We start from the raw sequence: 27,427 nt of genomic DNA on the forward strand, positions 1-27,427 counted from the left end.
GTACCTGGGACTTCGATGTTGTGGCTATTGTGGAGACATGGCTAGAACAGGGACAGGATTGGCTGTTGCAGGTCCCAGGGTTTAAATGTTTTAGTAGGGTCAGAGGTGGGGGTAAAAGAGGGGGAGGTGTGGCATTGCTTGTCAAAGATAGTATTACAGCTGTGGAAAGGACGATGGATGAAGACTCGCCATCTGAGGTAGTTTGGGCTGAGGTTAGGAATAGGAAAGGTGAGATCACCCTGTGAGGAGTTTTTTACAGGCCTCCTAATAGTCCTAGAGACGTAGAAGAAAGGATTGCGAGGATGATTCAGGAGAAGAGTGAAAGTAATAGGGTGGTTGTTATGGGGGACTTTAACTTTCCTGATATTGATTGGGAAAGCTATAGCTCAAGTTCGTTAGATGGGTTAGTGTTTGTCCAATGTGTGCAGGAGGGTTTCCTGACACAATATGTAGACAGGCCAACAAGAGGTGAGGCCATACTGGATTTGGTTCTGGGTAACGAACCAGGCCAGGTGTCAGAATTAGAGGTAGGTGAGCACTTTGGGGACAGTGACCACAATTCGGTGACTTTTACTCTTGTGATGGAGAGGGATAAGTGTGCACTGCAGGGCAAGAGTTATAGCTGGGGGCTGGGAAATTATTTTGCGGTGAGGCATGACTTAGGATGTGTGGCTTGGAAAAGTAAGCTTCAAGGCAAGGGCGTAATTGATATGTGGAGCTTGTTCAAGGAGCAACTATTGAGTGTCCTTGATAAGTATGTACCCGTCAGGCAGGGAGGAAAGGGTCATGTGAGGGAGCCATGGTTTAATAAGGAATTGGAATCCCTTGTTAAATGGAAGAGGGCGGCCTATGTAAAGATGAGGCGTGAAGGTTCAATTGGGGCGATTGAGAGTTATAAGGTAGCCAGGAAGGATCTGAAGAGAGAGCTAAGAGCAGCAAGGAGGGGACATGAAAGGTCCTTAGTTGGTAGGATTAGGGAAAACCCTAAGGCTTTCTATAGGTATGTCAGGAATAAAAGAATGACTAGGGCAGGAATAGGTCCAGTCAAGGATAGTAGTGGGAAGTTGCGTGTGGAGGCTGAAGAGATTGGGGAGACACTGAATGAATACTTTTCGTCAGTATTCACTCAGGAACAGGACATTGTTGTCGATGTGAATACTGAGTCACAATTAAGTAGAATGGATGGCTTTGAGGTATGTAGGGAAGAGGTGTTGGAAATTCTGGAAAGGGTGAAAATAGATAAGTCCCCTGGGCCTGATGGCATTTATCCTAGGATTCTCTGGGAAGCAAGGGAGGAGATTGCAGAGCCATTGGCCTTGATTTTTATGCCCTCGTTGTCTACAGGAGTAGTGCTAGAAGATTGGAGGCTAGCAAATGTGGTTCCCTTGTTCAAGAAGGGGCGTAGGGATAACCCTAGTAACTATAGGCCGGTGAGTCTCACTTCTATTGTGGGCAAAGTCTTAGAGAGAATTGTAAGGGATAGGATTTATGAACATCTGGATAGGAATAATGTGATCAAGGATAGTCAGCATGGTTTTGTGAAGGGCAGGTCATGCCTCACAAACCTTATTGAATTCTTTGAGAAGGTGACTAAGGAGGTGGACAAGGGGAAAGCGGTAGATGTGGTGTATATGGATTTTAGTAAGGCGTTTGATAAGGTTCCCCATGGTAGACTACTGCAAAAAATACGGAGGTATGGCATTGAGGGTGAGTTGGAGGTTTGGATTAGGAGTTGGCTGGCTGGAAGAAGACAGAGGGTAGTAGTTGATGGCAAAGGTTCATCTTGGAGTGCCGTCACTAGCGGTGTTCCGCAAGGATCTGTTTTGGGACCATTGCTGTTTGTCATTTTTATAAATGACCTGGAGGAGGGGTTAGAAGGTTGGGTGAGCAAGTTTGCGGATGATACGAAAGTCGGAGGAGTTGTAGACAGTGAGGAAGGATGTGGCAGGTTACAGCAGGATATAGATAAGCTGCAGAACTGGGCAGAAAGGTGGCAAATGGAGTTCAATGTAGCTAAGTGTGAGGTGATTCACTTTGGTAAGAGTAACAAAAAGATGGGGTACTGGGCTAATGGTCGGATACTTGGTAGTGTGGATGAGCAGAGGGATCTTGGTGTCCATGTACACAAATCTTTGAAAGTTGCCACCCAGGTAAATAGTGCGGTGAAGAAGGCATATGGTGTACTGGCTTTTATTGGTAGAGGAATTGAGCTCCAGAGTACTGAGGTCATGTTGCAGTTGTTTAAGACTCTGGTCCAGCTGCATCTGGAGTATTGTGTGCAGTTTTGGTCGCCATACTATAGGAAGGATGTGGAGGCACTGGAACGGGTGCAGAGGAGGTTTACCAGGATGTTGCCTGGTATGGTAGGAAGATCGTATGAGGAAAGGCTGAGGCACTTGGGGTTGTTTTCATTGGAGAAAAGAAGGTTTAGGGGTGACTTGATAGAAGTGTACAAGATGATTAGGGGTTTAGATCGGGTTGAAAGTGAGAATCTTTTTCCACGTATGGAGTCAGCTATTACAAGGGGGCATAGCTTTAAATTAAGCGGGGGTAGGTATAGGACAGATGTTAGGGGTAGGTTCTTTACTCAGCGAGTCGTGAGTTCATGGAATGCCCTGCCAGTAGCAGTGGTGGACTCTCCCTCATTATGGGCATTTAAGTGGGCATTGGATAGGCATATGGAGGATAGTGGGCTAGTGTAGATTAGGTGGGCTTGGATCGGCGCAACATCGAGGGCCGAAGGGCCTGTACTGCGCTGTATTCTTCTATGTTCTATGTTCTATGTTCTATGTTAGCCAACCTCTAGTCTGCCGGCATCTCACCTGTGACTATCGATGATACAAATATCTCAGCAAGGGACCCAGCAATCACTTCTCTAGCTTCCACAGAGTTCTCAGGTACAACTTATCAGTCCTGGGGATTTATCCACTTTTATGGGTTTCAAGACATCCAGCGCTTCCTCCTCTGTAATATGGACATTCTTCAAGGTGTCAGTACCTCTTTCCTCACATGCTATATCTTCCATGTCCTTTTCCACAGTAAATACTGATGCAAAATACTCGTTTAGTATCTCCCTCATCTCCTGTGTCTCCACACAAAGGCCACTGTGCTGATCTTTGAGGGGCCCTATTCTCTCCCCAGTTACCCTATTGTCCTTAATGTATTTGTAAAAACCCTTTGGATTCTCCTTAACTCTATTTGCCAAAGCTATCTCATGTCCTCTTTTTGCCCTCCTGATTTCGCTCTTAAGTATACTCCTACTGCCTTTATACTCTTCTAAGGATTCACTCGATCTATCCTGTCTATGCTTCCTCCTTTTTCTTAACCACACCCTCAATTTCTCTCATCATCCAGCATTCCCTATAGCTACCAGCCTTTCCTTTCACCCTAACAGGAATATACTTTCTCTAGACTCTCGTTATCTCATTTCTGAAGGCTTCCCATTTTCCAGCCGTCCCTTTACCTGCACCAATCAGCTTTTGAAAGTTCTCGCCTAATACTGTCAAAATTGCCTTTCTCCAATTTAGAACTTCAACTTTTAGATCTGGTCTATCCTTTTCCATCACTATTTTAAAACTAATAGAATTATGGTCACTGGCCCCAAAGTGCTCCCCCACTGACACCTCAGTCACCTGCCCTGCCTTATTTCCCAAGAGTAGATCAAGTTTTGCACCTTCTCTAGTAGGTACATCCACATACTGAATCAGAAAGTTTTCTTGTACACACTTAACAAATTCCTCTCCATCTAAACCTTTAACACTATGGCAGTCCCAGTCTATGTTTGGAAAGTTAAAATCCCCTATGATAACCACCCTATTATTCTTACAGATAACTGCGATCTCCTTACAAATTTGTTTTTCAATTTCCCTCTGACTATTAGGGGGTCTATAATACAATCCCAATAAGGTAATCATCCCTTTCTTATTTCTCAGTTCCACCCAAATAACTTTCCTGGATGTATTTCCAGGAATATCCTCCCTCAGCACAGCTGTAATGCTATCCCTTATCAAAAATGCCACTCCACTTCCTCTCTTGCCTCCCTTTCTATCCTTCCTGTAGCATTTGTATCCTGGAACATTAAGCTGCCAGTCCTGTCCATCACTGAGCCATGTTTCTGCAATTGCTGTGATATCCCAGTCCCATGTTCCTAACCATGCCCTGAGTTCATCTGCCTTCCCTGTTAGGCCCCTTACATTGAAATAAATGCAGTTTAATTGATCAGTCCTACCTTGTTCTCTGTTTTGTCTCTGCCTGCCCTGATGATTTGAGTTGCCTTTGTTCTCAACTGTACTAGTCTCAGATTGATGTCTTTCTTCACTATCTCCCTGGATCCCAACCACACCCGCACCCCCCGCATCCTTCCCCCCCCCTCCCCAAACCTTACTAGTTTAAATCCTCCCGAGCAGCTCTCGCAAATCTCCCTGCCAGTATATTAATCCCCTTCCAATTTAGGTACAATCCATCCTTCTTGTACAGGTCACTTCTACCCCAAAACAGCTTCCAATGATGCAAAAATGTGAATCCTCCTCCTATACACCAGCTCCTCAGCCATGCATTCATCTGCTCTATCCTCCTAGTCCTGCCCTCACTAGCTCGTAGCACCAGGAGTAATCCAGATATTACTACTCTCGAGGACCTCCTTTTTAAATTTCTGCCTAACTCTCTAATCTCCCTTCAGACTCTTAACCTTTTCCCTTCCTATGTCGTTGGTTCCAATGTGGACAATGACCTCCTGCTGGCCCCTCTCCCCCGTGAGAACATTCTGCACCCTCTCTGAGACATCCTTGATCCTGGCACCAGGGAAGCAACACACCATTCTGCTTTTTCTCTGCTAGCCACAGAAATGTCTGTCCGTACTTCGGACTAACACAATCGATCTTTTGGAAGCCGACGTACCCCTCGTTGCATTTGAGCCAGTCTCAATACCAGAAACTTGGCTGTTTGTGCTACGTTCCCCTGAGAATCCATCAGAACCCCTACATTTTTCAAAACAGCATACCTCTTTGAAATCATTGTTTATGTTGTGAGTAAGAAGGTCCATGGGATCATTATGACCCACAATCATTCAACTGGATAATTAATGGCCAGTAAGGACATAAGACTTGCCACTTCCCCATCCACAGATGTCCTTGGTGGTTGGGAAAGATGACTAGTTTCTGGGCTAGAAAACCAGGGCAATCTACCTGCTGGGTTGAGAGAGAGAGCCCCCTAAGTGCCTCAATGTGGGGGCAGAGGCATGAATGGAGGTGAGCAGACAAACAAGGAACAACAGTAGGGTAGTCAGCCTGCTTAGCCATTCTATAAGATGATGGCTGATTGTAACCTCAACTCCACATTCCTAAACATCCCAATAAATTTTTCTCCTCGGTATTCAAGTATCCAGCTATATTTAAAACGTTCTGCACGTACTGCTTTTTGAGGAAGGGAATTCCAAAGACTAACAACCCCCTGAGAGAAAATGTGTTTCCTCATTCCTGGGCGATTCCTCATTTTTAGGTGTGGCCACTGAAAGCTAACCCACTGCCCTTGCTTCCAACAGCCACGCAGCTCCCACCCCCTGGAGTAGGCCCCCAGTTGGAGAACTCGAGGACCCAGAAGCTGCCATCTTCTGATTGGCTGTCAGCTTCTGGGGTGCCTGTACGAAGGGCTGTGATTCGCTGTAAAAGTTGCCAATGTTGAGCCTGCCAGCTCTTAGTGAGTCGATTGGCCAGAGATGAGGCAGGTTTTCTTGGTGGCGACGGGGGATGGTTGCTAAGGACAGCTCTCGCGCCCACCCTCTTTCTAAACAAAATGGACAGCTTCTTCCCAGCACCTCGCACTCTTGAGTCTCAACCCTCCAAATTTCTTTGAAGTTTGACGTCACATGTAGACCGGTTGGTTAACAAAGTGTTTAGCATGCTTGCCTTCATTGCTCAGACCTGCAGGTGGGACATCATGTTGAGGTTGGACAGGAAATTGGTGAGGCCTCTTCTGGGGTGCTGTGTGCTGCTCTGGTCTCCCGGTTATAGGAAGGGTATTGTTAAACTGGAGAGGGTCGGGAAGGGATTTTACTGGGATGTTGCTGGGGATGGAAGATTTGAGTTATAAGGAGAGGCTGGATAAGCTGGGGTGTTTCTCCACTGGAGCTTAGGGGCTTCAGGGGTGACCTTATAGAGGTTTATAAAATCATAACGGGCATAGATAAGGTGATTGGCTGGGGGGGGGGATTTCACGACTAAGGAGCATATTTTTAAGGTGAGAGGAAAGATCTAAAAAAGGACACGAGGTGCAATTTTTTTTTATAGAGTGGTTTGTGTTTGGAATGAACTTCCAGAGGAAGTGGCTGCTGTGAGTACAGTTACAATGTTTAAAAGACATTCAGATAAGTATATGACTAGGAAATGTTTGAAGGGATATTGGCCAGGTGGGACTAGTTCGGTTTGGGATTATGGTGGGCATGGACTGATTAGACCGAAGGGCCTGTTTCCATGCTCAATGACTCTGTGTACCGAGACTGCTTTCCACACAGTTATAGTTTGAAACCTTCAGGGTCCAGTTAAACAATGTCAAATTCGCCCACGGAATTCCCCTGCACCAGTCAACAGCGGGGAATGGAATGGAGGATAAAAGAGCGCAGAAGTAGGTTTTATGTCGATTTTAAAACTTGACACAATCCTGAGTTATCCCTTTCGGTGAGGAATGGGGGACGTGAAACTCTGAAAGTAGCTATACAAATGCAATTTAAGCAGGAAATGTTGGAAAGGTTCAGGTAGCATCTGTGGAGGGTGGGGAAACAGAATCAATGCTTCAGGATGACGAGCCTTCAGCACAACAGAGTTAATTCTGTTTCTCACTCAACAGATGTTGCCACAACCTGACAGGCACGTTCACTTTGTTCTGTACATAGTCCAGATTTTCAACATCTGCAGCATTTTACTGTTGTACACGTGCATTTCGGTCTTCCCTATCAAACAACATGAGTCTGTGGCCGCTGCTGTTAAATAAATAGCAAATTTATTTCACAAGTTTTGTTCCTGTGTTGAATATTTAAAAATTATTACTGGCAAGGATAAGGCAGTTCCCATGATGAAGCCACTGAAACTGTCGCTGCTGTTGGGTCAAGAAATAAAACTGAAGAGTTCTTTTTAGTTTAAAAAGGCTGACCCACTGATGGTTTGCTAGTATCTGGATGTCACATTCTGACAGGGCGAGACCATATTGCCTTGGTCCAGTCGCACATCCCTAGTTTATTTTATCATTCATGTCCACCTTTGTGTAGTTTACGAGCAAGTATAAAGCTGGCTCATTAAACCCCCCCCCCCGACACCAGGGAATAAATAGCTTGGTTGGGAGGTCAAAGAATCGGTCCAAATGAATTTAAAAATAAAGCCTAATTCCTGCAGAATGTGAAGGTGTAGATCAATACTGAGGGCCAGCGGGTCTATCCAGCCAATCAGATATTGAGGAAGGTTCCAGCCCATAAGAATTTGGGAAAAGTAAATATCTCAGTGAGGAAATTCAACATGCCACACAGGGCAAAGCTATGTGTGACAAGGATGCTTAACATCAATCTGAATGTAGGATCCCCACTGAGACAACAATAGGTTGTGGAAAGCAGCAGATACAGTTGGAATGGTTTCGATGTTGAAGCTGCCTCATCCTTCCCAGTAACATTGTGTGTAAACATACAGGGGCCCCAGTCTTTGATAGGGCACCCACATGGCAGCTTGTTACAGTCCCATGCCCATGTTCTGAGCACAAGGACTCAGGATGGTAAGTGTTGGAGTGTGTGTAAATCCTGAAAGTGCTTTGAACGGACAGCTCGAGTGTTTGTGAATCCAGGCCAATGGCCATTACTGTTCCTGAGGCTGTCTGGTCCCACGGCGCCTTCTGACCCAAATGGAGACTGTGCTGTGCCTTAGCATCAGGCTGTTCACCTCACTGAAGCTCAGATCTTCAACACTTTCTCCATTCACCTCCAGAATCTCATCGCCCACTTCCAGCAATCCGGCGTACAGTTTCTCCGCATTCCGGTCTGCCATCTGGTGAATGATTATACCTAGAGGAAGGAGGAAAGAAAAGCACACAAATCAACATGGTAAAAACCGGGCAGATCAAAGGCCTGGATTTTCACAGGATCACGGAGGTTCCAGCACTATTCAGAAAAAGTGGATGGGACACGGATCCTGAAATGCCGCCCGCATTTCAAACATTCCATTTGTTTTGGGAGGAAAAAGTATGACTCCCACATGTACATCTCTGAGACTCTATGAGGGAAATCCAAACTCAGCAGACCCCAGCTGAACTCAGTGCAATTTCATCTCGGTGTAATTTCACTGCAGCAAGGACCACAGTGCAGCGTGAGAGAGTTCCAAGTATTGAGAGTCATTGAAAATGCTTTTGCAGGGTAGATATGGTCTTCAAAGTTTGTGCGAAGATTTGTAGCTCGGGTGCTCGTTGTTGTGGCTCTGTTCGCCGAGCTGGAAGTTTTCGTTGCAAACGTTTCGTCCCCAAGCACTGATGATGTCGCCTAGCCAGGGGACGAAACGTTTGCAACAAAAACTTCCAGCTCGGCGAACAGAGCCACAACATAGATAAGGTCTGTTAAATCAGCCCCTTAAAAATCAACCAAAAAGGCTGCCTGTGCCAGCGTGGGTTGAAAAAGAAATCTGCTCCCGAAGTTACAATGTTATTGGGAAGTATGATGGCAGTTTCAATGATGAAACCGTTCCAACTACAGCTGCTGCTTGACTGCTTGCTACAGCTTATCATCATCTCAGCAGGGGTCCTACATCGATTTGTGGCTCAAAGTGGTTATGAAAGGATTGGCTATCTTTGATGTGTGATTATGAATACTGACCTGTTCTTTTTTTCAGAAAGGAATAATTTTTGAGGGGGTTTCAATATCTGAATTGGGCTTTCAAGAATAGGATAATTGTATTTAATAGGATAAAGGCTGTAATGCACATTCAGAATTTCATTTTAGATTCCCTAAAGTGTGGAAACAGGCCCTTCGGCCCAACCAGTCCACACCGACAAGTAACCCACCCAGCCCCATTTCCGTCTGACTAATGCACCTAGCACTATTGGCAATTTAGCATGGCCAATTCACCTGACCTGCACATTTTTGGACTGTGGGAGGAGACCAACACAGACACGGGGAGAATGTACAAACTCCAAACAGTCGCCCAAGGCTGGGATCGAACCTGGGTCCCTGGTGCTATGAGGCAACAGTGCTAACCACTGAGCCACCATGCCACCATGTTCAATTCAACATGGTTCCTAAAGTCTGTCCATGGTGGACATTGGGTGAGCTGGCATGGAGAGTATAAGGCAAAGAGTGGTGGGTGGATACACACACAAGTTTTGCATTAATTGGCATGGATGGGGCATGGTGAGTAAGTGAGGGCATGACAGGGTGAGGCATCTGAGGGATAACCGTTTCATGCAAAGGGCAGTGCGTGTATGGAATGACCTGCCAGAGGAATTGATAGAGGTGGGTAAAGTTACACTAAAAAGATATTAGGACAGGTACATGAACAGGAAAGGTTTAGAGGGGTATATGGGCCAAATGCAAGTAAATGGGACTAGTTCAGTTTAGCATTCCTGGTCAGCATGGAGAAGTTGGATTGAAGGGTCTGTTTCCGTGCTGTGTGGCTCTATGACTCTATGAATAAGGGCCAGAAGACCTGATATTGAACAAAATACTTTCAACAAAGTCTGACATGTACCAAGTCGGGCCTTTTAATCACCACTCCATCCCCGACAAACACCCCCATACCCTTCTGCCTGACTCCATCCTATAACCCACTTCCTCTCCCAGAGAGAGGACCTTGCCATTTGGGTGAGTTTCTCGTGTGGTTAGTCAGGAGCTTTCCCATCGTGAGCTTACCAGCCTTGCTGGCAAAAATCAGGCCAAAGTTTATTTACTAATCTGCATCGCTTGGAGTGGGTGCTGTTTGGTAGATGTGCTTGAAATGGACAGTGATAATGGGTATAACAATGTAATGAGAGCCTGGTGGGGAAGAACAAATCTAAATGGAAACAGGGTTGCAAGGGTACGCGAAAAGATCTTGTGGCACATCCCTACCTCTAGGCCAGAAACCAGGGGTTCGTGCTTCAGCTTAGGACCGGTTGTTTGTAATGTAACCCCTGGAACAGGGTGACTAAGTAGCCCCAATACCCCCCCGGAGGCAGGCAGTAAGAGTGAGAGAGTCTCCAGGTCAGCTGACCTGCAGGAGGCAGTGACAAATCCTTCAGGGTGGATCAATCTGGTGACCTAACCCTGGAAATAAGGACAGATCGACAAGGAGAAGGATAGATTGCTCATACTGAAGTCACAGAGGTCTACAGCATGGGTGCAGCCCTTTTGGCCCAACCTGTCCATGCAGCCCAGTTTTCACAATTAACCTAGTCCCATTTGCCTGCAGTTGGTCCACATCCCTCCATACCTAGCCCATCCATGTACCTGTCCAAATGTTTCTTAAACGACAAAATTGTACTTGCCTCCACCACTACCTCTGGCAGCCCGTTGCGGACTCCCACCACCCTGTGTGTGAAACAAGTGCCCCTCTGGATCCTTTTGTATCTCTCCCCTCGCACCTTAAACCTCTAGTTTTAGCCTCCTCTACCATGGAGAAGAGCTGTTGGCTATCTCCTTACCTATGCCTCTCATGATTTTATAGACCTCTACAAGGTCGCCCCTCAGACTCCTACACTCAGGGAGATCAGACCAAAGGGGCCCTACCCACTGAATGTGGGGGTGTAGGAGATGGCAGAAATCAGACCATGTATCCAGGGACTGATAGACACTGGAGGGTGGGAATGATGTGTGTGTGCCACCAGCATAACTAGGGAGTCTGAGGGACTGGGGCCCTCAGTCCCAAATCTCCTCAGAGTGTTCTCCCTCACAACCTCGAGTGTGTATGTCCCGAATGGACTAGAGGGGCTGAGTGACCTTCCCTATCCCTCTTTCCTGATGAAGGGCTCAGGCCCGAAATGTCGATTCTCCTGCTCCTCGGATGCTACCTGACCTGCTGTGCTTTTCCAGCAACACACCCTCGACTCTGATCTCCAGCATCTGCAGACCTCACTATTTCTTTCCCTGTCTCTCTGTTCAAAGGTGCGCATGATTTCCCAGTGAGGTTACAGCGATGGAATGGGATCCAATTCCACCCCCACCCCCTCCAAAGCCTCCTCTCCATCCCCCAACCCTACACCACCACCCCCCAACACACACACACACACACACACAGACAAATACCAAGCCATTCACAGCTCCTATAACCAGGGAGTCCTCAGACAGTCAGGAGGGATGGAACTGCAGTACTCACGGCCACTCAATCTGGAGATGTGAAACCCAAACAGCGCCCCCGCTGGTTTGGAGAGTTCAAGCACGAAGCTGGCATCAGCAAATGTCTGCGTCACTTGGCCAATCAGCCTTGGGCGTCTGGGTGGGGCAAGATCTCCTCCACGGAGAGCCGTCCCTGGGCTGCAGCGAGTCTGGGCCTCACTGTCAACAGGAAATGGAAGACTTCTGAACAAAGCACACACACAGTCCGTCACCACCTCAATGTCCCGGTGGGGGGGGAGATACACCTCCCCCCCCCACCCAACACTGCAACAGCCTGTTGTCAGACAGACCCACCCAACGGTGCCAATTCTACAGCACTGGGACCCACAGCAGCACATCTGTGGCACGCCCAGTCACACTGGACAGTGAAGAAGGTTATCTCAGTGTACAACAGGACCATGATCAGATGGGCCGTGGAGTGGCAGATGCAGTTTAATTGAGATAAATGTGGGATGTTGCATTTTGGTAAGGCAAACCAGGGCAGGACTTAATGGTAGGGTCCTGGGGAGTGTTGCTGAACAAAGAGACCTTGGAGTGCAGGTTCATAGTTCCTTGAAAGTGGAGTTGCAGGTAGATAGGGAAGTGAAGAAGACGTTTGGTATGCTTTCCAGGATAGTGGAGTAGGGATTTGCCTTCACTGGTCAGTGCACTGAGTTTAGGAGTTGGGACGTCATGTTGTGGCTGGAAAAAACATTGGTCACGCTTCTTTTACAATAGTGTGAACAATTCTGGTCTCCCTTCTATAGTAAGGATGTTGTGAAACTTGAAAGGAAAAGAGTTACAAGGATGTTGCTGGAACTGGAGATTTTGAGCTACAGGAAGAGGCCGAATAGACTGGGGCTATTTTCCCTGGAGCATAGGAGGCTGAGGATTGACCTTATAGGAGTTTATAAAATCCCAAGGAACATGGATAGGGTAAATAGACAAGGTGTTTTCCCCAGGCTATGGGAGACCAAAACGAGAGGGCATAGGTTTAAGGTCAGAGGGGGAATATTTAAAAGGGATTTGAGGGGCAACGTTTTTCACACAGAGGGGGGCGCGTGTGTGGAATGAGCTGCCAGAGGAAGTGGTGGAGGCTGGTACATTTACAGCATTTAAAAGGCTTCTGGATGAGTATATGAATAGGAAGGGTTTAGAGGGCTATGGGCCAAATACTAGCAAATGGGACTCGATTAACAAAGGCTATCTAGTTGGCGTGGACTGAAATATCTGTTTCATGCTGTACGATTCTATGACCTGAGCTCTCTCCTGGGGATCTCAAGGGAACACGTGGAAGGTCTGAGAGATGATCAATTGCTCCCATGCCCCAGTGAGGCTTACTCGAACAACTGGTCAAATCAATCAGCAGAGATGGTAGAGCATGTAAGCCCAGTTGTGAGCTGATATGGCTTGGTCTTTGATGAGTCAGTGCTCCAGAGCACATCATCCAGGCTGAGAGTACACTGCAATGCTCAGAGGGTCAGTACTGAGGGAGTGCCGCACTGTCAGAGGGTCAGTACTGAGGGAGTGCCTCACTGTCAGAGGGTCAGTACTGAGGGAGTGCCTCACTGTCAGAGGGTCAGTACTGAGGGAGTGCCTCACTGTCAGAGGGTCAGGACTGAAGGAGTGCTGCACTGTCAGAGGGTCAGTACTGAGGGAGTGCCACACTGTCAGAGGGTCAGTACTGAAGGAGTGCTGCACTGTCAGAGGGTCAGTACTGAGGGAGTGCCTCACTGTCAGAGGGTCAGTACTGAGGGAGTGCCACACTGTCAGAGGGTCAGTACTGAGGCAGTGCCGCACTGTCAGAGGGTCAGTACTGAAGGAGTGCTGCACTGTCAGAGGGTCAGTACTGAGGGAGTGCCACACTGTCAGAGGGTCAGTACTGAGGCAGTGCCGCACTGTCAGAGGGTCAGTACTGAGGGAGTGCTGCACTGTCAGAGGGTCAGTACTGAGGGAGTGCTGCACTGTCAGAGGGTCAGTACGGAGGGAGTGCCGCACTGTCAGAGGGTCAGTACTGAGGGAGTGCTGCACTGTCAGAGGGTCAGTACTGAAGGAGTGCTGCACTGTCAGAGGGTCAGTACTGAGGGAGTGCCGCACTGTTAGAGGGTCAGTACTGAGGGAGTGCCACACTCTCAGAGGGTCAGTACTCAGGGAGTGCTGCACTGTCATCGGGTCAGTACTGAGGGAGTGCTGCACTGTCAGAGGGTCAGTACGAGGGAGTGACACATTGTCAGAGGGTCAGTACTCAAGAAGAACCGCACTGTCAGAGTGTCAGTACTGAGGGAGTACCACACCGTCAGAGGGTCAGGACTGAGGGAGGGCTGCACTGTCAGAGGGTCAGTACTGAGGGAGGGCTGCACTGTCAGAGGGTCAGTACTCAGGGAGTGCTGCACTGTCATCGGGTCAGTACTGAGGGAGTGCTGCATTGTCAGAGGGTCAGTACTCAAGAAGAACCGCACTGTCAGAGTGTCAGTACTGAGGGAGTACCACACCGTCAGAGGGTCAGGACTGAGGGAGGGCTGCACTGTCAGAGGGTCAGTACGAGGGAGTGACACATTGTCAGAGGGTCAGTACTCAAGAAGAACCGCACTGTCAGAGTGTCAGTACTGAGGGAGTACCACACCGTCAGAGGGTCAGGACTGAGGGAGGGCTGCACTGTCATCGGGTCAGTACTGAGGGAGTGCTGCACTGTCATCGGGTCAGTACTGAGGGAGTGCCGCACTGTCATCGGGTCAGTACTGAGGGAGTGCTGCACTGTCAGAGGGTCAGTACGAGGGAGTGACACATTGTCAGAGGGTCAGTACTCAAGAAGAACCGCACTGTCAGAGTGTCAGTACTGAGGGAGTACCACACCGTCAGAGGGTCAGGACTGAGGGAGGGCTGCACTGTCAGAGGGTCAGTACTGAGGGAGGGCTGCACTGTCAGAGGGTCAGTACTGATGGAGTGCAGCACTATCAGAGGGTCAGTACTGATGGAGTGCAGCACAGTCAGAGGGTCAGTACTGAGGGAGGGCTGCACTGTCACAGCGTCAGTACTGAGGGAAGGCTGTGCTGTCAGAGGGTCAGTACTGACGGAGTGCTGCACTGTCAGAGGGTCAGTTCTGAGGGAGTGCAGCTCTGTCAGACGGTCAGTACTGAGGGAAGGCTGTGCTGTCAGAGGGTCAGTACTGACGGAGTGCAGCACTGTCAGAGGGTCAGTACTGAGGGAGTGCAGCACTGTCAGAGGGTCAGTACTGAGGGAGTGCAGCACTGTCGGAGGGTCAGTACTCAGGGAGTGCAGCACTGTCAGACGGTCAGTACTGAGGGAAGGCTGTGCTGTCAGAGGGTCAGTACTGAGGGAGTGCAGCACTGTCAGAAGGTCAGTACTGAGGGAGTGCAGCACTGTCAGACGGTCAGTACTGAGGGAAGGCTGTGCTGTCAGAGGGTCAGTACTCAGGGAGGACCATACTGTCAGAGGGTCAGTACTCAGGGAGAGCCGCACTGTCAGTGAGTCAGTACTGAGGGAGGGACGCACTGTCACAGCATCAGTACTGAGGGAGGGCCGCACTGTCGGAGGGTCAATACTGAGGGAGTGCAGCACTGTCAGACGGTCAGTACTGAGGGAAGGCTGTGCTGTCAGAGGGTCAGTACTGAGGGAGTGCAGCACAGTCAGAGGGTCAGTACGGAGGGAAGGCTGTGCTGTCAGAGGGTCAGTACTCAGGGAGTGCCGCACTGTCAGAGGGACAGTACTGAGGGAGTGCCGCACTTTCAGAGGGTCAGTACTCAGGGAGTGCAGCACTGTCAGAGGGTCAGTACTGAGGGTAGGCCGTGCTGTCAGAGGGTCAGTACGGAGGGAGTGCAGCACTGTCAGAGGGTCAGTACTGAGGGAGTGCCGCACTGTCAGAGGGACAGTAGTGAGGGAGTGCCGCACTGTCAGAGGGTCAGTACTGAGGGAGGGCCACACTGTCGGTGGGTCAGTACTGAGGGAGTGCCGCACTGTCAGAGGGTCAGTACTGAGGGAGTGCCGCACTGTCAGAAGGTCAGTACTCAGGGAGTGCAGCACTGTCACAAGGTCAGTACTGAGGGAGTGCTGCACTGTCAGCAGGTCAGTACTGAGGGAGTGCTGCACTGTCAGAGGGTCAGTACTCAGGGAGTGCAGCACTGTCAGACGGTCAGTACTGAGGGAAGGCTGTGCTGTCAGACGGTCAGTACTGAGGGAGTGCAGCACTGTCAGAGGGTCAGTACTGAGAGAGTGCAGTACTGTCAGACGGTCAGTACTGAGGGAAGGCTGTGCTGTCAGAGGGTCAGTACTGACGGAGTGCAGGACTGTCAGAAGGTCAGTACTGAGGGACTGCTGCACTGTCAGAGGGTCAGTACTGAAGGAGTGCTGCACTGACAGAAGGTCAGTACTGAGGGAGTGCAGCACTGTCTGACGGTCAGTACTGAGGGAAGGCCGTGCTGTCAGGAGGTCAGTACTGAGGGAGTGCCGCACTTTCAGAGGGTCAGTACTGAGAGCGTGCCGCACTATCAGAGGGTCAGTACTGAGGGTAGGCCGTGCTGTCAGAGGGTCAGTACGGAGGGAGTGCAGCACTGTCAGAGGGTCAGTACTGAGGGAGTGCCGCACTGTCAGAGGGACATAGTGAGGGAGTGCCGCACTGTCAGTGGGACAGTACTAAGGGAGGGCCGCACTGTCGGCGGGTCAGTATTGAGGGAGTGCCGCACTCTCAGAGGGTCAGTACTCAGTGAGTGCAGCACTATCAAGGGGTCAGTACTGAAGGAAGGCCGTGCTGTCAGAGGGTCAGTACGGAGGGAGTGCAGCACTGTCGGAGGGTCAGTACTGAGGGAGTGCCGCACTGTCAGAGGGTCAGTACTGAGGGAGTGTCGCACTGTCTGAGGGTCAGTACTCAGGGAGTGCAGCACTGTCAGAGGGTCAGTACTGAGGGAGTGCAGCACTGACAGAGGGTCAGCACTGAGGGAAGGCTGTGCTGTCAGAAGGTCAGTACTGAGGAAGTGCAGCACTGTCAGACGGTCAGGACTGAGGGAGTGCAGCACTGTCAGACGGTCAGGACTGAGGGAGTGCAGCACTGTCAGAGGGTCAGTACTGTGGGAGTGCAGCACTGTTGGAGGGACAGTACTGAGGGAGTGCTGCACTGTCAGAGGGTCAGTACTGAGGGAGGGCTGCACTGTCACAGGGTCAGTACTGAGGGAGGGCTGCACTCTCAGAGGGTCAGTACTCAGTGAGTGCAGCACTATCAAGGGGTCAGTACTGAAGGAAGGCCGTGCTGTCAGAGGGTCAGTACGGAGGGAGTGCAGCACTGTCGGAGGGTCAGTACTGAGGGAGTGCCGCACTGTCAGAGGGTCAGTACTGAGGGAGTGTCGCACTGTCTGAGGGTCAGTACTCAGGGAGTGCAGCACTGTCAGAGGGTCAGTACTGAGGGAGTGCAGCACTGACAGAGGGTCAGCACTGAGGGAAGGCTGTGCTGTCAGAAGGTCAGTACTGAGGAAGTGCAGCACTGTCAGACGGTCAGGACTGAGGGAGTGCAGCACTGTCAGACGGTCAGGACTGAGGGAGTGCAGCACTGTCAGAGGGTCAGTACTGTGGGAGTGCAGCACTGTTGGAGGGACAGTACTGAGGGAGTGCTGCACTGTCAGAGGGTCAGTACTGAGGGAGGGCTGCACTGTCACAGGGTCAGTACTGAGGGAGGGCTGCACTATCAGAGGTTCAGTACTCAGGGAGTGCAGCACTATCAGAGGGTCAGTACTGAGGGAGTGCAGCACTGTCAGAGGGTCAGTACTGAGGGAGTGCAGCACTGTCGGAGGGTCAGTACTGAGGGAGTGCAGCACTGTCAGAGGGTCAGTACTGAGGGATTGCAGCACTATCAGAGGGTCAGGACTGAGGGAGTGCAGCACTGTCAGAAGTTCAGGACTGAGGGATTGCAGCACTATCAGAGGGTCAGTACTGAGGGAGTGCAGCACTGTCAGAGGGTCAGTACTGAGGGAGTGCAGCACTGTCAGAGGGTCAGTACTGAGGGATTGCAGCACTGTCAGAGGGTCAGTACTGAGGGAGTGCAGCACTGTCAGAGGGTCAGTACTGAGGGAGTGCAGCACTGTCAGAGGGTCAGTACGGAGGGAGTGCAGCACTGTCAGAGGGTCAGTACTGAGGGAGTGCAGCACTGTCAGAAGGTCAGTACTGAGGGTGTGCAGCACTGTCGGAGGGTCAGTACTGAGGGAGTGCAGCACTGTCGGAGGGTCAGTACTGAGGGAGTGCAGCACTGTCAGAGGGTCAGTACGGAGGGAGTGCAGCACTGTCAGAGGGTCAGTACTGAGGGAGTGCCGCGCTGTCCGAAGGTCAGTACTCAGCCAGTGCCGCACTGTCAGAGGGTCAGTATTGAGAGAGTACAGCACTGTCAGCGGGTCAGTACTGAGGGAGTGCTGCACTGTCGGAGGGTCAGTACTGAGGGAGTGCAGCACTGTCAGACGGTCAGTACTGAGGGAGTGCAGCACTATCAGCGGGTCAGTACTGAGGGGGTGCTGCACTGTCGGAGGGTCAGTACTGAGGGAGTGCTGCACTGTAAGAGGGTCAGTACGAGGGAGTGACACACTGTCAGAGGGTCAGTACAGAGGGAATGCCGCATTGTCAGAGGGTCAGTACTGAGGGAGTGCCGCACTGTCAGAGGGTCAGTACTGAGGGAGTGCCGCACTGTCAGAGGGTCAGTACTGAGGGAGTGCCGCACTGTCGTAGGGTCAGTGCTCAAGAAGAACCGCACTGTCAGAGGGTCAGTACGGAGGGAGTGCAGCACGATCAGAGGGTCAGTACTGAGGGAGTGCAGCACTGTCAGCGGGTCAGTACTGAGGGAGTGCTGCACTGTCGGAGGGTCAGTACTGAGGGAGTGCAGCACTGTCAGACGGTCAGTACTGAGGGAGTGCAGCACTGTCAGCGGGTCAGTACTGAGGGAGTGCTGCACTGTAAGAGGGTCAGTACGAGGGAGTGACACACTGTCAGAGGGTCAGTACAGAGGGAATGCCGCATTGTCAGAGGGTCAGTACTGAGGGAGTGCCGCACTGTCAGAGGGTCAGTACTGAGGGAGTGCCGCACTGTCAGAGGGTCAGTACTGAGGGAGTGTAGCACTGTTATTGGGTTAGTACTGAGGGAATGCTTCACTGTCAGAGGGTCAGTATTGAGGGAGTGCCGCACTGTCAGAGGGTCAGTATTGAGGGAGTGCCGCACTGTCGTAGGGTCAGTGCTCAAGAAGAACCGCACTGTCAGAGGGTCAGTACTGAGGGTGTGCAGCACGATCAGAGGGTCAGTACTGATGGAGTACAGCACAGTCAGAGGGTCAGTTCTGAGGGAGGGCCGCACTGTCGTAGGGTCAGTGCTCAAGAAGAACCGCACTGTCAGAGGGTCAGTACTGAGGGAGTGCAGCACGATCAGAGGGTCAATACTGATGGAGTACAGCACAGTCAGAGGGTCAGTACTGAGGGAGGGCCGCACTGTCACAGAGTCAGTACTCAGGGAGGGGTGCACTGTCAGAGGTTCAGTACTCAGGGAGTGCCACACTGTCAGAGGGTCAGTACTGAGGAAGTGCAGCACTATCAGAGGGTCAGTACTGAGGGAGGGCCGCACTGTCAGAGGGTCAGTACTCAGGGAGTGCAGCACTGTCAGAGGGTCAGTACTGAGGGAGTGCAGCACTGTCGGAGGGTCAGTACTGAGGGAGTGCTGCACTGTCAGAGGGTCAGTACTGAGGGAGTGCTGCACTGTCAGAGGGTCAGTACGAGGGAGTGACACACTGTCAGAGGATCAGTACAGAGGGAATGCCGCATTGTCCGAGGGTCAGTACTGAGGGAGTGCCGCACTGTCGTAGGGTCAGTACTCAAGAAGAACCGCACTGTCAGAGGGTCAGTACTGAGGGAAAGCTGTGCTGTCAGAGGGTCAGTACTGAGGGAGTGCAGCACTGTCAGAGGGTCAGTACTGAGGGAAAGCTGTGCTGTCAGAGGGTCAGTACTGACGGAGTGCTGCACTGTCAGAGGGTCAGTCCTGAGGGAGTACCACACTGTCAGAGGGTCAGTACTGAGGGAGTGCAGCACAGTCAGAGGGTCAGTACTGAGGGAGGGCCGCACTGTCACAGCGTCAGTACTGAGGGAGTGCTGCACTGTCACAGAATCAGTACTGAGGGAGTGCAGCACTGTCAGAGGGTCAGTACTGAGGGAAGGCTGTGCTGTCAGAGGGTCAGTACTGAGGGAAGGCTGTGCTGTCAGAGGGTCAGTACTGAGGGAATGCAGCACTGTCAGACGTTCAGGACTGAGGGAAGGCTGTGCTGTCAGAATGTCAGTACTGAGGGAGTGCAGCACTGTCAGAGGGTCATTACTGAGGGAAGGCTGTGCTGTCAGAGGGTCAGTACTGAGGGAGTGCAGCACTGTCAGAGGGTCAGTACTGAGGGAGTGCTGCACTGTCAGAGGGTCAGTACGAGGGAGTGAAACATTGTCAGAGTGTCAGTACTCAAGAAGAACCGCACTGTCAGAGTGTCAGTACTGAGGGAGTACCACACCGTCAGAGGGTCAGGACTGAGGGAGGGCTGCACTGTCAGAGGGTTAGTACTGAGGGAGGGCTGCACTGTCAGAGGGTCAGTACTGAGGGAGTGCAGCACTATCAGAGGGTCAGTACTGATGGAGTGCAGCACTATCAGAGGGTCAGTACTGATGGAGTGCAGCACAGTCAGAGGGTCAGTACTGAGGGAGGGCTGCACTGTCACAGCGTCAGTACTGAGGGAAGGCTGTGCTGTCAGAGGGTCAGTACTGACGGAGTGCTGCACTGTCAGAGGGTCAGTTCTGAGGGAGTGCAGCTCTGTCAGACGGTCAGTACTGAGGGAAGGCTGTGCTGTCAGAGGGTCAGTACTGACGGAGTGCAGCACTGTCAGAGGGTCAGTACTGAGGGAGTGCAGCACTGTCAGAGGGTCAGTACTGAGGGAGTGCAGCACTGTCGGAGGGTCAGTACTCAGGGAGTGCAGCACTGTCAGACGGTCAGTACTGAGGGAAGGCTGTGCTGTCAGAGGGTCAGTACTGAGGGAGTGCAGCACTGTCAGAAGGTCAGTACTGAGGGAGTGCAGCACTGTCAGACGGTCAGTACTGAGGGAAAGCTGTGCTGTCAGAGGGTCAGTACTCAGGGAGAGCCGCACTGTCGGAGGGTCCGTACTGAGGGAGGGCTGTACTGTCAGAGGGTCAGTACTCAGGGAGGACCATACTGTCAGAGGGTCAGTACTCGGGGAGAGCCGCACTGTCAGTGAGTCAGTACTGAGGGAGGGACGCACTGTCACAGCATCAGTACTGAGGGAGGGCCGCACTGTCGGAGGGTCAATACTGAGGGAGTGCAGCACTGTCAGACGGTCAGTACTGAGGGAAGGCTGTGCTGTCAGAGGGTCAGTACTGAGGGAGTGCAGCACTGTCAGAGGGTCAGTACTGAGGGAGTGCAGTACTGTCAGACGGTCAGTACTGAGGGAAGGCTGTGCTGTCAGAGGGTCAGTACTCAGGGAGTGCAGCACTGTCAGCAGGTCAGTACTGAGGGAGTGCCGCACTGTCAGAGGGTCAGTACTCAGTGAGTGCAGCACTATCAAGGGGTCAGTACTGAAGGAAGGCCGTGCTGTCAGAGGGTCAGTACGGAGGGAGTGCAGCACTGTCAGAGGGTCAGTACTGAGGGAGGGCCGCACTGTCGGAGGGTCAGTACTGAGGGAGTGCCGCACTGTCAGAGGGTCAGTACTGAGGGAGTGTCGCACTGTCTGAGGGTCAGTACTGAGGGAGTGCAGCACTGTCAGAGGGTCAGTACTGAGGGAGTGCAGCACTGACAGAGGGTCAGCACTGAGGGAAGGCTGTGCTGTCAGAAGGTCAGTACTGAGGAAGTGCAGCACTGTCAGACGGTCAGGACTGAGGGAGTGCAGCACTGTCAGACGGTCAGGACTGAGGGAGTGCAGCACTGTCAGAGGGTCAGTACTGTGGGAGTGCAGCACTGTTGGAGGGACAGTACTGAGGGAAGGCCGTGCTGTCAGAGTGTCAGTACGGTGGGAGTGAAGCACTGTCAGAGGGTCAGTACTGAGGGAGGGCCGCACTGTCAGAGGGTCAGTACTGAGGGAGGGCCGCACTGTCGGAGGGTCAGTACTGAGGGAGTGCCGCACTGTCAGAGGGTCAGTACTGAGGGAGTGCAGCACTGTCTGAGGGTCAGTACTCAGGGAGTGCAGCACGATCAGAGGGTCAGTACTGAGGGAGGGCCGCACTGTCTAAGGGTCAGTACTCAGGGAGTGCAGCACTGTCAGAGGGTCATTACTGAGGGAAGGCCGTGCTGTCAGAGGGTCAGTACTGAGGGAGTGCAGCACTGTCGGAGAGTCAGTACTGAGGGAGTGCTGCACTGTCAGAGGGTCAGTACTGACGGAGTGCTGCACTGTCAGAAGGTCAGTACTGAGGGAGTGCAGCACTGTCAGACGGTCAGTACTGAGGGAAGGCTGTGCTGTCAGAGGGTCAGTACTGACGGAGTGCAGCACTGTCAGAGGGTCAGTACGGAGGGAGTGCAGCACTGTCAGATGGTCAGTACTGAGGGAGTGCAGCACTGTCAGAAGGTCAGTACTGAGGGAGTGCAGCACTGTCAGAGGGTCAGTATTGAGAGAGTGCAGCACTGTCAGAGGGTCAGTACTGAGGGAGTGCTGCACTGTCAGAGGGTCAGTACTGAGGGTGTGCAGCACTGTCAGAGGGTCAGTACTGAGGGAAGGCCGTGCTGTCAGAGGGTCAGTACTGACGGAGTGCTGCACTGTCAGAAGGTCAGTACTGAGGGAGTGCAGCACTGTCAGACGGTCAGTACTGAGGGAAGGCTGTGCTGACAGAGGGTCAGTACTGACGGAGTGCAGCACTGTCAGAGGGTCAGTACGGAGGGAGTGCAGCACTCTCAGAGGGTCAGTACTGAGGGAGTGCAGCACTGTCAGACGGTCAGTACTGAGGGAAGGCTGTGCTGTCAGAGGGTCAGTACTGAGGGAGTGCCGCACTGTCAGAAGGTCAGTACTGAGGGAGTGCCGCACTGTCAGAGGGTCAGTACTGAGGGAGTGCAGCACTGTCAGAGGGTCAGTACTGAGGGAGTGCCGCACTGTCAGAGGGTCAGTACTCAGGGAGTGCAGCACTGTCAGAGGGTCAGTACTGAGGGAGTGCAGCACTGTCAGAGGGTCAGTACTGAGGGAAGGCCGTGCTGTCAGAGAGCCAGTACGGAGGGAATGCAGCACTGTCAGAGGGTCAGTACTGTGGGAGTGCTGCACTGTCAGAGGGTCAGTACTGAGGGAGTGCCGCACTGTCAGAGGGTCAGTACTGAGGGAGTGCAGCACTGTCAGAGGGTCATTACTGAGGGAAGGCCGTGCTGTCAGAGGGTCAGTACTGAGGGAGTGCAGCACTGTCGGAGAGTCAGTACTGAGGGAGTGCTGCACTGTCAGAGGGTCAGGACTGAGGGTGTGCAGCACGGTCAGAGGGTCAGTACTGAGGGTGTGCAGCACTATCAGATGGTCAGTACTGAGGGAAGGCTGTGCTGTCAGAGGGTCAGTACTGAGGGAGTGCAGCACTGTCAGACGGTCAGTACTGAGGGAAGGCCGTGCTGTCAGAGGGTCAGTACTGACGGAGTCCTGCACTGTCAGAAGGTCAGTACTGAGGGAGTGCAGCACTGTCAGACGGTCAGTACTGAGGGAAGGCTGTGCTGTCAGAGGGTCAGTACTGACGGAGTGCAGCACTGTCAGAGGGTCAGTACTGAGGGAGTGCAGCACTGTCAGAAGGTCAGTACTGAGGGAGTGCAGCACTGTCAGAGGGTCAGTATTGAGAGAGTGCAGCACTGTCAGAGGGTCAGTACTGAGGGAGTGCTGCACTGTCAGAGGGTCAGTACTGAGGGTATGCAGCACTGTCAGAGGGTCAGTACTGAGGGAAGGCTGTGCTGTCAGAGGGTCAGTAGTGAGGGAGTGCAGCACTGTCAGACGGTCAGTACTGAGGGAAGGCCGTGCTGTCAGAGGGTCAGTACTGACGGAGTGCTGCACTGTCAGAAGGTCAGTACTGAGGGAGTGCAGCACTGTCAGACGGTCAGTACTGAGGGAAGGCTGTGCTGACAGAGGGTCAGTACTGACGGAGTGCAGCACTGTCAGAGGGTCAGTACGGAGGGAGTGCAGCACTCTCAGAGGGTCAGTACTGAGGGAGTGCAGCACTGTCAGACGGTCAGTACTGAGGGAAGGCTGTGCTGTCAGAGGGTCAGTACTGAGGGAGTGCCGCACTGTCAGAAGGTCAGTACTGAGGGAGTGCCGCACTGTCAGAGGGTCAGTACTGAGGGAGTGCAGCACTGTCAGAGGGTCAGTACTGAGGGAGTGCCGCACTGTCAGAGGGTCAGTACTCAGGGAGTGCAGCACTGTCAGAGGGTCAGTACTGAGGGAGTGCAGCACTGTCAGAGGGTCAGTACTGAGGGAAGGCCGTGCTGTCAGAGAGCCAGTACGGAGGGAATGCAGCACTGTCAGAGGGTCAGTACTGTGGGAGTGCTGCACTGTCAGAGGGTCAGTACTGAGGGAGTGCCGCACTATCAGAGGGTCAGTACTGAGGGAGGGCCGCACTGTCAGAGGGTCAGTACTGAGGGAGTGCAGCACTGTCAGAGGGTCATTACTGAGGGAAGGCCGTGCTGTCAGAGGGTCAGTACTGTGGGAGTGCAGCACTGTCGGAGAGTCAGTACTGAGGGAGTGCCGCACTGTCAGAGGGTCAGTACCGAGGGAGTGCCGCGCTGTCAGAAGGTCAGTACTGAGGGAGTGCTGCACTGTCAGAGGGCCAGTACTGAGGGAGTGCAGCACTGTCAGTGGGTCAGTACTGACGGAGTGAGCACTGTCGGAGGGTCAGTACTGAGGGTGTGCTGCACTGTCAGAGGGTCAGTACTGAGGGAGTGCTGCACTGTCAGAGTGTCAGTACTGAGGGAGTGCTGCACTGTAAGAGGGTCAGTACGAGGGAGTGCTGCACTGGAAGAGGGTCAGTACGAGGGAGTGCTGCACTGTCAGATGGTCAGAACTGAGGGAGTGCTGCACTGTAAGAGGGTCAGTACTGAGGGAAGGCCGTGCTGTCAGAGTGTCAGTACGGTGGGAGTGAAGCACTGGAGGAGGGTCAGTACTGAGGGAGGGCCGCACTGTCAGAGGGTCAGTACTGAGGGAGGGCCGCACTGTCGGAGGGTCAGTACTGAGGGAGTGCCGCACTGTCAGAGGGTCAGTACTGAGGGAGGGCCGCACTGTCGGAGGGTCAGTACTGAGGGAGTGCCGCACTGTCAGAGGGTCAGTACTGAGGGAGGGCCGCACTGTCAGAGGGTCATTACCGAGGGAAGGCCGTGCTGTCAGAGGGTCAGTACTGAGGGAGTGCCGCACTGTCTGAGGGTCAGTACTCAGGGAGTGCAGCACTGTTTGACGTTCAGTACTGAGGGCAGGCTGTGCTGTCAGAGGGTCAGTACTGAGGGAGTGCAGCACTGTCAGAGGGTCAGGACTGAGGGAGTGCCGCACTGTCAGATGGTCAGTACTGAGGGAGTGCAGCACTGCCAGAGGGTCAGTACTGAGGGAGTGCAGCACTGTCAGAGGGTCAGTACTGAGGGAGTGCAGCACTGTCACAGCGTCAGTACTGAGTGAGTGCTGCACTGTCAGAGGGTCAGTACGAGGGAGTGACACACTGTCAGAGGATCAGGACAGAGGGAATGCCGCATTGCCAGAAGGTCAGTACTGAGGGAGTACAGCACTGTCAGACAGTCAGTACTGAGGGAAGGCAGTGCTGTCAGAGGGTCAGTACTGAGGGAGTGCTGCACTGTCAGAGGGTCAGTACTGAGGGTGTGCAGCACTGTCAGAGGGTCAGTACTGAGGGTGTGCAGCACTGTCAGACGGTCAGTACTGAGGGAAGGCCGTGCTGTCAGAGGGTCAGTACTGACGGAGTGCTGCACTGTCAGAAGGTCAGTACTGAGGAAGTGCAGCACTGTCAGACGGTCAGTACTGAGGGAAGGCTGTGCTGTCAGAGGGTCAGTACTGACGGAGTGCAGCACTGTCAGAGGGTCAGTACGGAGGGAGTGCAGCACTGTCAGAGGGTCAGTACTGAGGGAGTGCAGCACTGTCAGACGGTCAGTACTGAGGGAAGGCTGTGCTGTCAGAGGGTCAGTACTGAGGGTGTGCCGCACTGTCAGAAGGTCAGTACTGAGGGAGTGCCGCACTGTCAGAGGGTCAGTACTGAGGGAGTGCAGCACTGTCAGAGGGTCAGTACTGAGGGAGTGCCGCACTGTCAGAGGGTCAGTACTCAGGGAGTGCAGCACTGTCAGAGGGTCAGTACTGAGGGAGTGCCGCACTGTCAGAGGGTCAGTACTCAGGGAGTGCAGCACTGTCAGAGGGTCAGTACTCAGGGAGTGCAGCACTGTCAGAGGGTCAGTACTGAGGGAGTGCCGCACTGTCAGAGGGTCAGTACTGAGGGAGTGCAGCACTGTCAGAGGGTCAGTACTCAGGGAGTGCTGCACTGTCAGAGGGTCAGTACGGACGGAATGCAGCACTGTCAGAGGGTCAGTACTGTGGGAGTGCTGCACTGTCAGAGGGTCAGTACTGAGGGAGTGCCGCACTATCAGAGGGTCAGTACTGAGGGAGGGCCGCACTGTCAGAGGGTCAGTACTGAGGGAGTGCAGCACTGTCAGAGGGTCATTACTGAGGGAAGGCCGTGCTGTCAGAGGGTCAGTACTGAGGGAGTGCCGCACTGTCTGAGGGTCAGTACTCAGGGAGTGCAGCACTGTTTGACGGTCAGGACTGAGGGAAGGCTGTGCTGTCAGAATGTCAGTACTGAGGGAGTGCAGCACTGTCAGAGGGTCATTACTGAGGGAGTGCCGCACTGTCAGATGGTCAGTACTGAGGGAGTGCAGCACTGCCAGAGGGTCAGTACTGAGGGAGTGCAGCACTGTCAGAGGGTCAGTACTGAGGGAGTGCAGCACTGTCACAGCGTCAGTACTGAGTGAGTGCTGCACTGTCAGAGGGTCAGTACGAGGGAGTGACACACTGTCAGAGGATCAGGACAGAGGGAATGCCGCATTGCCAGAAGGTCAGTACTGAGGGAGTACAGCACTGTCAGACAGTCAGTACTGAGGGAAGGCAGTGCTGTCAGAGGGTCAGTACTGAGGGAGTGCTGCACTGTCAGAGGGTCAGTACTGAGGGTGTGCAGCACTGTCAGAGGGTCAGTACTGAGGGTGTGCAGCACTGTCAGACGGTCAGTACTGAGGGAAGGCCGTGCTGTCAGAGGGTCAGTACTGACGGAGTGCTGCACTGTCAGAAGGTCAGTACTGAGGGAGTGCAGCACTGTCAGACGGTCAGTACTGAGGGAAGGCTGTGCTGTCAGAGGGTCAGTACTGACGGAGTGCAGCACTGTCAGAGGGTCAGTACGGAGGGAGTGCAGCACTGTCAGATGGTCAGTACTGAGGGAGTGCAGCACTGTCAGAGGGTCAGTACTGTGGGAGTGCTGCACTGTCAGAGGGTCAGTACTGAGGGAGTGCCGCACTATCAGAGGGTCAGTACTGAGGGAGTGCCGCACTGTCAGAGGGTCAGTACTGAGGGAGTGCAGCACTGTCAGAGGGTCATTACTGAGGGAAGGCCGTGCTGTCAGAGGGTCAGTACTGAGGGAGTGCAGCACTGTCGGAGAGTCAGTACTGAGGGAGTGCCGCACTGTCAGAGGGTCAGTACTGAGGGAGTGCCGCGCTGTCAGAAGGTCAGTACTGAGGGAGTACAGCACTGTCAGAGGGTCAGTACTGAGGGAGTGCTGCACTGTCAGAGGGTCAGTACTGAGGGAGTGCAGCACTGTCAGTGGGTCAGTACTGACGGAGTGAGCACTGTCGGAGGGTCAGTACTGAGGGTGTGCTGCACTGTCAGAGGGTCAGTACTGAGGGAGTGCAGCACTGTCAGTGGGTCAGTACTGACGGAGTGAGCACTGTAGGAGGGTCAGTACTGAGGGAGTGCAGCACTGTCAGTGGGTCAGTACTGACGGAGTGAGCACTGTCGGAGGGTCAGTACTGAGGGAGTGCTGCACTGTAAGAGGGTCAGTACGAGGGAGTGCTGCACTGGAAGAGGGTCAGTACGAGGGAGTGCTGCACTGTCAGATGGTT

The 27,427-nt window shown here is 52.7% G+C and overlaps 1 protein-coding gene across 2 annotated transcripts in view; it reads right to left on the minus strand.

Moving 5' to 3' along the window:
- Positions 1 to 6,983: 6,983 nt before the first annotated feature.
- Positions 6,984 to 27,427, minus strand: part of LOC122548037 (uncharacterized protein KIAA1614-like) — a 200,047-nt gene continuing 179,603 nt past the window's right edge. For both annotated transcript variants that reach the window (XM_087990290.1, XM_087990289.1), the window contains 2 exons: positions 11,313 to 11,491; positions 6,984 to 8,038 (listed from right to left, as the gene is read on the minus strand). In XM_087990290.1, coding sequence (XP_087846416.1) covers positions 7,833 to 8,038; positions 11,313 to 11,491 — 385 coding nt within the window. In that variant the 3' untranslated portion in view covers positions 6,984 to 7,832. The remainder of the gene's footprint in view (positions 8,039 to 11,312; positions 11,492 to 27,427) is intronic.

Source organism: Chiloscyllium plagiosum, unplaced genomic scaffold (genome assembly GCF_037043375.1).
Source record: "Chiloscyllium plagiosum isolate Xiang-an unplaced genomic scaffold, Cpla_swu_hap1 HiC_scaffold_9, whole genome shotgun sequence".
In the NCBI taxonomy this organism is placed as follows: domain Eukaryota; kingdom Metazoa; phylum Chordata; class Chondrichthyes; order Orectolobiformes; family Hemiscylliidae; genus Chiloscyllium; species Chiloscyllium plagiosum.